The sequence below is a fragment of the Taeniopygia guttata genome, chromosome 3 (genome assembly GCF_048771995.1).
Source record: "Taeniopygia guttata chromosome 3, bTaeGut7.mat, whole genome shotgun sequence".
NCBI lineage: Eukaryota > Metazoa > Chordata > Aves > Passeriformes > Estrildidae > Taeniopygia > Taeniopygia guttata.
This window is the reverse complement of record NC_133027.1, coordinates 47861869-47873319: the sequence shown is the minus strand read 5'-3', so window position 1 is coordinate 47873319 and position 11451 is coordinate 47861869. Positions and strand designations below refer to the sequence as shown.

At 40.3% G+C, this 11451-nt stretch overlaps 1 protein-coding gene across 1 annotated transcript in view; it reads left to right on the top strand.

Moving 5' to 3' along the window:
• Positions 1–3346: 3346 nt before the first annotated feature.
• LAMA4 (laminin subunit alpha 4) overlaps positions 3347–11451 on the top strand; it is a 96238-nt gene continuing 88133 nt past the window's right edge. The window contains exon 1 of the mRNA XM_012572738.5: positions 3347–3996. Within this exon, the coding sequence (XP_012428192.4) occupies positions 3796–3996 (201 nt within the window). The 5' untranslated portion in view covers positions 3347–3795. The remainder of the gene's footprint in view (positions 3997–11451) is intronic.

Sequence of the window (11451 nt, the reverse complement as noted above, 5' to 3'; positions counted from 1 at the left end):
TCTTTCACCAGTTCTAATGTCTTTCACAGTGAATCAAAACCAAATGTTAAAGATGGGGGAAAGAACTCGTAAAAAGAACAGAAGATGATACAGTGAAAACAGAAGGAGAAACTCCTGTTTCTGCACCCTGCCATATTGAAGAAGTCCTGTTCCAAATCTCAGGCTGCTTATGTAACACAGCCGCATCATCTCAGCCAAAGATTAAGAAACTGGAAGTCTATCACAGCATAAATTTATATTTAAAGAATTATATTTCATAAGCACTCTATGCATATTTTTTTCAATTTTTAGACAAATCTGCACTTCTTTTAAAAGGAATACAGTATTTTAAAGTATTTAAAATTAAATGCAGAAAACTGCTTTTTTAAGCAGTTGGTTTTTAGCAAGCTATTCCACTGTATAGTGATATATAAGGGAATATGTAATTTTTTCTGCTCAAAAGATTTTGGTCATATTTTTTATTGTATGGGACTAATATATCTGGGAAGACAGATCATGTGAGCTCTGTTCTATTTTTTGTATTTCTTTCAAATAAATTATTCACTACTTAATAATTCCACCATTTGAAGTTACCTGTATTTCCTTTGTTATCTAGAATCACAACATGAAATTTTTCAAATTTTTAATTCCTTAGGCTAGTATGGGATTTTACAAAAATATTAAGCAGACATCTTCCTCCTTTTAGGATTTTTTTGCTGAGAATAATTACAGCATTTCCTCTCTCAAACTGCTGTAAATTAGCATGATGAATTCTTCTACAGGGAAAAGAATGTATTAGTTCAGATTTTACATAAAGAAATATGATGGGTTACAATTTTTTTTTTACTTGGCAACATTTGCCCATTTCAAGAATATATTTTCTCTTTTCTGTAAATGTATTTCAGGAATTTTGCATTATGATTAACCTACTAGGCAAGACACTTTCAACATACTCCAAAGTTCATTTGGTAACGCTGCATGTGTGCAAAAAACACCAAACTTTACATGAAGAACTTGTAATCTTAGCATCCTTAATGACATTTCTCATGGTATTTCTTGCTCTGGTTAAGAAGATGAATAGAGATGCAGATGATGAGGAATGTCTCTCAATGGAGTGTACAGGATGCAAATGGTCAGTTGTCTGCACTGAGCAAGGCCCAGGATGCTGCTTTTTTCTGACCAGGTGGCCTCTAGAAAACACCCACAACAGTGCCACTCTAGTAAATTCTTACTCATAAGCTCTTGATTCATTCTCCCTCCACTCCTAGGCAGAGCTCCATCCATTCAATATGCTCTCTCACATGAACACCAACTCCACCACCTCACCTTGCAGGCCTGTCTTTCATTAAAATACATGTTCAGCCATGCCAGCACTCCAGTCATGTGAGCTATCCCACCACGTCTCTAACTGCACCAAAGCTGTGGCCCTGCAAGTGCTCACACACCTCTAATTCCTTGTGTTTATTCCCCATGCTGCGTGCCTTGGTGCACAGGCATTTCAGAGGGGTAATGGAGCATGCCAGTTTCCCAGAAGGAGTGAAGTAAGTATACACACGCTTCAGGTGGTTGGCCTTCTGGTTCTCAGCTTGAGAGGCAGCTAAGAAACATTTGCTGCTGCTGTGGCTGGCCTGCTTATTCCCACCTGGATGTAGTGCTGTGAGCACTGCCACTTTGGACATCAATCCCTCAGGTCTTTCAGTTTAAAGTCTGTCTTATCAAGCTGGCCAGCCTGCTGCCAAATGCCTGGGAGCAGACATAGAAGATTGGTTGGTGGTTGGTTTTTCAAAAAACAAAAAATATCAAAAAAATTTTCTCACACATATTATGGCAATTTGCTTCACAATTCACTGTGTAGTTAAAAATCTCCATTGCCACCATGTGAATTGTGATTCTATAATTTACTTTCAAGATGTTTTGTTCTCTTTCTTAGCCCTGCTTTAATGTTATCTTTACATTTCGAGGTTGCCCCTGTAGCAGGACACCTAATGGGATACTCATGGAGTCCTTGCCTGAAGACTCCCTAGTCTTATGCTTCCTGCTTCAGACGTGTTACAGGCCATTTCCAGGACTGCCATTACCAGAAAGAATTGGAAAAGTCCTGGCAGCCGTGACATCTCACCCTCAGGCTCTGGGAGGACTATGTGCTTGCTAACAGGTCAGGTTCAGCTAGCAGAGAGATGCTTCTCTCCCTCTCAGAATGGAATAACCCTCAGCTGCCATTTATATATTTTATTTCCTCCTCCTAACCTTGGTCCTGGAACTTCATACCCTTGTGTCACACAGTTGTTTCTTTTCTGCTGGGGGAATACTTTGTTCCACAAGCTTAAGTGGCGTTGTCTGCTCAGCTGTGCCATTTCTGAATCAGGCAGGGTTTCTTCACAGTGAACCTCCTTATGTCCCTCTCTACAACATTTATGGGTCCAAAACTGTGCCTACACATGTATGGAAGTTAACAGATCACTAAAAGTCTTCATTTTAGCTTTAAATCTCTATTGGCTGCTTCCTTGGTCAATAATACCTTCAACCAGAAAGGAAGTGCAAAAGAAGGGAAAAAGAAGGAATCCACTCTCAGAATGAAGCCTGGTAAGCCAATTTCTGTGAAGATTTAAGAAAGAAGCCTGACTGGCCAGTGGTGCTACCACTCCCTACATTCAGGACCACTGATGGACAGGGTGCTGACCTCTTGGTTGGAGCAGTGCACATTAGTATAATTATACCCCGACTTCATCCCAAAACTTAGCAAGGATTACTGTCTTGAATTTTTGAGATTGTAGTTACAAAATGAAGTGAACCCTGGGCAACATATTCAGCTCACTTTCACATACACACTGCAAGCCTTGTTACCAGGGCCTCACAAAGCATCTCTTGAAAAAGGAATACAAGATGGTCTTTGTAAATAAAAGTTCATGAGTCTGAGGAATGAAGTCATTTTCCAAAATCACAGTGAACGATTTTCTTTTTCACGAGCCGGCGAGAAGCTGAGAACCGGGCTTGAGGGAAAGGAGCTGAATGAAGCATGTTAGAGAAACCACTTAGCCCTATTAGCCCATGGCACAGCCAGGCTGTCTCCCTCCTCCTCTTCCTCCTCCTCCTCCTCCCGCCCACAGCCTCCCCTCCCCTAAGACATAAGGAATGGCTAGTCTAGCGGGTTTTATTTAATAAATTTGGCACATTTCTGCCTTCCACTGAATAAACTGGAGATGTTAAAAAATAAACAGTCAGGAGAGTTAATGATTTGTTTGGAGCAGTTGTATGGAGTTGTGGGGGGTTGGCATGGAAAGGGAGGAAAGGGTGACCTCACTTTCTGAACAGTAAAGTTTGAGTGGGAGGGTCTCCACACGAAAGGTAAAAGAAGGAATGATGTGAACATATGAAGGAAGCCAGAGCACTGAACGGAGTGTCAGTCTGTATCCTGACAGGGGGAGATAAGGTGGCTGGAGAGCTAGCGGTGCTTTCCTGGAATACAATCTCTGTTTGACACTCTCTGCTTAAGCACTGCCCATCTGTATGTTATTGTGCTCGAGCCTCTGGGGAAAAAGAGGAGCCAAAGGCACGGAGAGAGAACGAGGGAGGCAGCAAAAGCATTTTTCTTCTTTTCATTTTTTTTTCTTGTTTTTTCCTTTTTTCTTTTTTTTTTTTTTCCCTCTTTTAAATCGGGATCCGGTTAGACTGCCTTGAAGTGCCACATCTGGAAACTGAATGCTGAAAGAAAGTTAAAATAACTGAGGCACCACTAAGCCAAGGGGGGCTGATTGCAGAAGAGGGTAAACAATTACTGAGACGCTAGAAGACCACTGTTGGATGTAAGGGGAGGAAATGGCTTTGATCTCCGCCTGGCCCCTCGTTTCTCCTGTATTTTTCTTTTTGAGATGCTTCTCCTCCAGCACAGCCTCGAGTGAGGGAAGTGTTTTTCAGTTTGACATTGAAGGTAGCTCAGCGGTCAGCACGCAAGAAGCCACTGTTATCAGAGGGCAGCAGCAGGCAGTAGCTACTGGAAGTTGGGTGCCTTTTGCTGAGGTACAGTAATTCCCTTCTCTCTCTCTAGTGTCTGCAATTTTCTGTTTTCACCTGTCTGTGTCAAAGCTCCCATCTGGTAAACGTTAGCTTAATCATTTGAGCCTTAAAGCGATATAGGAGGATTTGGGGCTAAGGGGGGAGGTGGTCTGGGACATTGCATTTCGGGACTGGAAAGATATAGTTCAGACTTCAAAATGTACACATGCCCTGCCTGCTGTGAGCAGACAGCTGCTGTACTTTGCAGTGAAGTTGGCTTAGCGTGTCTCTGACTTTCCTGCCAACATAACTAAACAGGCCTGTCCAAACAGAGCTATTTTACAAGAGTTAATTGTCACAACACTTTTCTGCTTGCCTTGTAATTCCTGCAATCGTAATTCACTGAAATTTCCTGAACGAGTCTATCTTTTGATGGCAAAATCTGTCCTGTAAAAGTTTTTGCTTTTGCTTCTGAATGCGATCCACCTTCAAAATCTGAAGTTTGTTTTCACAGTGAAAGCAGGGGATGATAAATCAAATGCATCTGGGAAACTGCCTGCAGAGAACACACCTACAGAGATTTCAAGTTCCAAAAATTATGTGGTTGGGATTAGTGACAAATTAAATTAGAGAGATCTGAGAAGCAATTTGACAATGGAAAAATTTCCCCTGTTATTTTGGGGTTGATTTATACTCTTTATTTTAGCAACATTGCATCAGGAATGGGCTACTCAAAAATATGTCTTGAGGAAATAATAAATTACTCCAGCATACACGGGGGGTGGGGTAAGGTTGGAAGTGGAACGGTGGACGCAGCACAGTAATATCTCATGCATGGTAGATACAAAGTAGGAGGGTAATTGAGTTCCGTAAGGTCATGGGAGGGAAAAGAGTAGTTCTAGCATAACATCCAAAAATGAGGTGAGATTAGCACAGCTGTGTCACTGTGACAATATGAAGATAGAAATCTCCAATATCACACAGCTGATTTTCCACCTATCCTCCACTTGCCAGAATTAACAGCCATAGAAATAAATGCATAAAGCCTTCAGATATCCAGGGTTACTGCTGCAGGGCAGGGCAGAGCTCATTCCCCTGCTCCAAGCAGCTGGACAGCCTCAAGAAACGCCTGCCCACCCTGCCAGAGAGTCCGCCTGAAACATGACCTGTGTGAGAAAACTGAAGGTTAAACCCTGCATTGCTCAGCATAAGGACTCTCAGGAGCCATCCAAGTTTTTGGACAGGCTTCATGGTGTAGGATGTACAGATTTTCTTCTCTGGCCTCGGATCCGCACCAAGAAGCTGCATTGCCACCTGTTGCTTACAACATGGAAACTCCCTCAATTAAATGCCTGACTTAAGAGCTGGATGGGTTTTGTAGCTGCTTTTCATGGGATAATGAGCATAAATGATTGTTAGTCTTTCTTGTTATGATAGTATAGTATGGTTTTCCCAAAGACACAGTTCACATTTCTTCATGCAAACATATTAGATTTTACCTTGGGAAAGCACTGTGGGATATATTGGACACTGCAGAGGAATGACACTTTAATTTCCTTCAACTATTTCAATCCTTTCTGAATTTTTGCTCAGGCCAACATAATAGACTCAATAACTCGTGTTTCCTCTGGTAGTTTACTTCAGCCTATGCAATGGCAGCACTTAGACTCTGGATCCTGTATTACAACTGGATGACTGTGCTTGGTATCATCAGCCAAGGCCCTTGGCTGCAGAACGCTATGGTTTCATGAGGAAGAAGCAGGGACTTCAGGACCCCTTGTTAGCTGCATATTTCAGCACCTGAAAATTGCCACCTCCGTGGCAATTTCCAAGGAGGCCCAGTAGGATGGATTTTTGGGGATAGGACAGATGGCTCTGTAAGAGTGAGAACCTGCTCATTGATCCGTGTGTGTGGTTGGGAACAGGATTTGAGGAACAGGCTTTAAGCCTGGAGGTTGATGTAGGGGGAGGAGAGTGACACTTTGGTAGTCTCTCATCCGAGGAAGGAATGTTACTTTTGGTCCTCAAAGAGCTTCTTCCTCCCACAGCTCACCTCCCCTTCCTCAGCTTCAGGAACAGGGTTATCCCAGTAGGTTTGAATTAGCCTCTTTAGAAGCACGAGTGCTTAACCCACAGCTCACAGTGAACCACAGAGTAAACTCCCTTACACAGCGCGGTTTGATTCAGCTCCTTCGTCTAAATATTGACTCAGGCCTACAGCTCCCCGGAGCAGACAGAGGCTGTTAGTCATGTCAAATAGTGCCAAATTATACAAAGGGGGCAGTTTCTTATGGCAGAGTTACAAAGCCACAGATCGGGCTTCACTGTGGTCTGTGGTGACAGTCAGCTGCAACATGGAACACGCCAGTGGGAGTTTCCAGGGTGTAAATGGTGGGATGATCTTAAATCCTGGTAAGAGTTTGATATTATGAACCTATAGAAGAACAGGAGATCTCAATTAATGTAAATATGTATCAGTGAATGTTTCTCAGCTTTTCAATCCTCTTCTTTTACCATGTGTGGCAACCCTAAACTGAGAGAAGGGGTTTAAAAAAACAGAATTAAAGTTAATGAGGAGCTTTGCCTTTTTTTTTTTTTTTCCCCCAAGATTAGGATGAAAACCTATTTTTCCCCAAGATTAGGATGAAAACCTTTCAAGAGAAAAGAAGTAACTACATTCTTAATGTGATGCTGATATGCTGTGTCCATGCACAAAAGAGTACCACGGGTCTGAGTTGGACTTCAGGCAACGTCAGCTACCTTGGTGCCCTCATTCTTAGTCATTCTGTAATCTAGAGCACCTAAATTAGGTATATAAATTGTTCCTAGATGTTTCAATCAGAATCATGGGCTGTCTTCAGGTACAAATCCAAATTCCCCATACAGTAGTGGAGACAGTAGATTTTTTTAAACCTCTTATTTCTAGAGGTGTTCCCTGGAAAGAATCAAAGAAGTCTCTTCCTCTTGAAAGACTTTGTTGGATGCTTGCTTCAGGACAGCTTTATGAATCAGCTAAAATAGATGTTTAACTGGACAGATTCCACACCATGAAATGTTGTGTTCCCTACATAAGGAGCATTGTCAGTGACCACCATGGAATAAGGTATCTGCCTCTTGTTAAAAAAAAAAATTGCTTATAAATTGATTAAAATTATTCAGAAAGGTATAATGAGGAGGATTACAGTGTTAGGAATTTGAAGATAGCTGAGAGCGTGTGCAATCCAATTTGCCAACTCAGAGAGAGGTTAAGAAAAAAATTCGAATTTACTGTGTAATTACATACAGAAGTAAAAAAAAATAGGCTTATTATTCTAACAAATTAAGGTATTGGTATAAGCAACAATTGGAAACTGAAGATGACTATGTTGAAACTAAGTTAGTTAAAATTTTTATTTTCACAAGTGATTAAGCACTGAAGATTTTATTCAGCTGTGTTGGTTTGTCCATGAAGAGGCAGATCAATATGAAAAGCACTCTTAAGTACTCAGACTACTTGTGTGCTATTTAGGAAAATTAAGTTCATTGGCTCATAAAGATAAGAAGGGGAGGTGGGGAGATGTTACAGTGCTGAATCTTGATGGCTACGGGGAGACAGATAGAAAAAGAGTGAATGCAGAGCACTGGATCCAGCTCATCAGTACAACCCAACAGCAGTTTGGAGATTATGAGACTGTTTTTTCCAAACAAGGATAGATTAAAATATTTTGTAAGGAAAATTTGTGAGAAATGGAACCAAAATACTTAAAAGAGGCAGATATCAAATGAAAGCAGATAAGAAAGTGGCTAACATCAGAGATGTTTGTTTTATATTCCACTCACTAGCTTGGACATAGCAGAAGGAAAGGGAATGGTGAGACACTTCCAGGTTTGGTGAGGCACAACGGTAAAATTGAAAACCAGAAGTTCTGAGAACAGTTATGGCCCACTGTCAAACACATGCCTCTAAATGAAGAGGCAGGTCATACATTACCATTTGAGTCTGAAGCCTGCCGCTGTCAATATTTGTGTTTGTAAATTTCTGTGATATAATGGTTTTAATTATATAGGTGTAGATTTTGTTCCCCATTAGGAAGAAAGTTCCTTACAGAGTCTAAAGTGAGAGTAAAACATGGTTCAAGACTTTGAATACTAGCGTATCACAAATGATTCTCTGTGACACTTAGTTGTCACTCTTCTTAATATAAAATGAATGTAAGGTGACATCCAGTAAAATATTAATTTCATTCTGATGTAAAGGACTTACAAGAGGCCAGAGACCAGTATAGGAGATGAGTGTGGGAAGGATTAGGGGAAGAAAGGGAAGACAGACATTCTGTGGAGACATCTGCCAAGCCAAAAAAAAGATAATCTCAAATGTCCTCCCTGGAAAGAAGAAGTGAAGTAAATAGTGGGAAAGGAAGTAAACTAAAGCAGCAAGACAAAGGAGAGGAAAAAATTAGAGCAAGAATGAGATAATCAAGAGTCTTAAGAGTAAAGAAAAAAAAAAAAAGAAGTTGGGACAGGGCAGTAATCCAATTCCCAGACTGAAGGAAGGTATGATATTGTTGGATAGATAGAAGAGGAAAACTGTTTCCAGCATCAGTGTTTTTGGCTCAGGGGAAAGGCAGAGAGGCAAAAGTCCTTCAAAGGAAACAATTATCACAGTCAAGTCAAAATTAGCCATTTACTGTAAGAGAAAGTAAGAGGCAGAAGTTATCTGATGGAACTTGTGTGTTAAAATGACATGTTTGACAATCATTTTTTCCCACCTGACTTTTACCAGAAGCTTGCCTTCTGGTTCTCTAAAGTGATAAGCAATGATTAGCATGGGACTTGTGACAAACTTACCTCTCTAAAATGGCTCACATTAAATATATAAACTGACAGCAACCATAAGTCCCAGCCACTTGTTAACAAAGACTCAAAATGTCACCAAATTGTCTTCACTCCTTTCCCCCAAAATGGCTGGAACAGAAAATCTTGCAAACTGTTGAGAGAAACCACAATTTGATCCCTGCTTGTACAATTAATCTGTTCAAAACAAGCTAGTACTACAAGAAGCAGCAGAAGACCTAATCCTGAGGTGTGAGCCAAAAAGCATTTTAGCTTGACAGGAACCTTTATATTCTTTAAAGCTAATGTGAACTGCATATACTTTTAAAAAGCAGATCTTTAAATTAATTCACTTCAGACCCTTGAGGTTATGTTAGGTTAACTCCTATAATGGGAAATTTGGATTTCTAACTGCTGTTTTTTTCTGATACAAAGTTATGTTCTGAGAAACATCTACTCGTGGGGAGGAAGTTTTACTGCAGATGTTTGTGATTCCAACTTAAGTTTCTCATCAAAACTTTAATGAAAATCAGCTGCTTGGAGTAGTGCCACCAGTCTCCAAACCTTTTGAATCATAGGAAGCTAAAGCAAATGGAAGCACAAGACAGAGCAGATGCATAGTTGGAAGTTTTCTCCATTTCAAGAAGATGTATAAAATAGTCACCAGAAAACCAATACACTGACTGTATTCCCACAAAGTTTTGGGCAAGTACTAGCAAAGTGGCCTAAAGCTTACTCTGGACTGTGAAAACCAATAAAAAGCCTTTTGTGCCCAATCTTATTCACAACATGGGAAGAAAGGAAGGAATTAAAAGTCCAGTTTTTCCAGGGGGCATGAGAAGCAATGAAAGAATTGCTTTCTGAAGGAAAACTTGGCCTGATTTAAACTGATAACAATTAGAGCTTCTAGTGTTCAAGAGCTGTGTAAAAGAGGTCTAGTTTCTGAGTAACATATATGCAGCCCCTGATAATTTACAATTTGCTTCTGGACTTAGATTTGAAACACCAAAATATAGACTCTTTTGTTTTATATTTTAATTGGTCCTCTTGAATGTTTGGATCTGATCCAAATCCATTTTCACACACCACCATGAGCAGGGTATGTTTGGGTTATGCATCCTAATGCAAGATTCAACAATTGCTGAATAACGTTGTACACAAAGCTGTTAGAGCTCCAAAGATTTTGAAATTTAATTCTTTGCCATTAAAATCTCAAAGATATTTTCCTATCACTCAGAATACATAAAGTGTGTATTTGACAATGAAAACAGATTGACTAAAATACAGTAAATATGATCTGGCTTTCTCGTTCCTGTTTAGCTGTATTTTGCAATTCTTTATATAGTTATTTCCTTGCAATAAATACTTTATGAATACTAGAACTCCTTTTTTTTTCTTGTGACAAACCAGCAAGAAACAGAGAAAAATCCACAGCATTCAAGAGTCAAAGAATGAAAGACGGCTGTGAAAAATATTTTAGAAATTACTATTCCAACTTTACAAGACTGTAAGAAAAACTATGATGTGTTCAGGTCATGACATATGGAAGCCAGGGAGTATGAGAGGAACTGGCACACCTCAATTAATTTGAAACATAATTTAATAATTACCAAAAAAAAAAAGACTCCATGTGGGAGAGCAACTTTCAATATGTTCTGTAAAAACAGACTTTTTAACTAAAACTGTAATACTCAGAACCACTGTTTGACTCTGCCTACCCAACAAAATGAATAAAAATTAGCTTGTTCAATCTTTGACCTTTGCTGCCAGTGTAGCTACAGGAAAAGTAGCTACATAGAACCAGCACATAAACCAGATACTTTCTGACCTGTGTTACCGCCCAGTCACCACCCTACAATGCATTTTTTACTCTTTTATGAAAGACCTTCCAAGTGGAGAGAGATTACCAGATTTTCTGCCAAGGCTAATGCAATGCCAATATGTCCTAGGGTTTCCTACTGTGTTTTTCCACCTTTGAGCCTAGATGGTAGCCAATGGAGAGCCACAGAGAGCCTGCCAGTCGTGACTCCCTTATGCTATGCTCCTCACTCCAGGCTCATAACCCTCCCTACCCTGGCTATTAGAATCCTTCATGCCCCAGAAAGGCTAACACAGTCTGGCCCATTGAGGGTTGGCAAGGTCTGCCAGTACCTGGCACATATCCATCCATTCAGAGGGATGTGGGCAGGTATTGGAAGTCTAGACATGGTATAAATTTGGGGAATTTGCATACCCTGCTCAGTCTTTGCAAGTTTGTGGTTTTCTGTGTCTCTCTACTTCCAGTCAATGGCAAGATAATCTGCTGAGGCTATCCTTGGTCAAGCAATAGCCATAGCAATCACTGCTCTTCTCTGCTGTGATTCCAACATTTCAAAGAGATGCAAAATCAAACCAGGAAATACTAGAAATCTGGAAGGAGGGAAACTGAAGCTTGAGATTTACCATCTCAGTATTAACAGGGTCCCACAAGCATATTAGTACTTGCTTTAATGCCCGCTTTTCTTTTTCATCCCTTGAAAATTTTTGTCTCTATCTGTAAATCTCTCAGGGAGTACTTTAGTTTGTCAACTAAATATGTCTCACTTATCTGAGAGACTCAATGACTCAGAATGTACATTTCATGTAAGTGGGGACTGGGTGGAGGGTGGTTAATGAGGAAACAACATA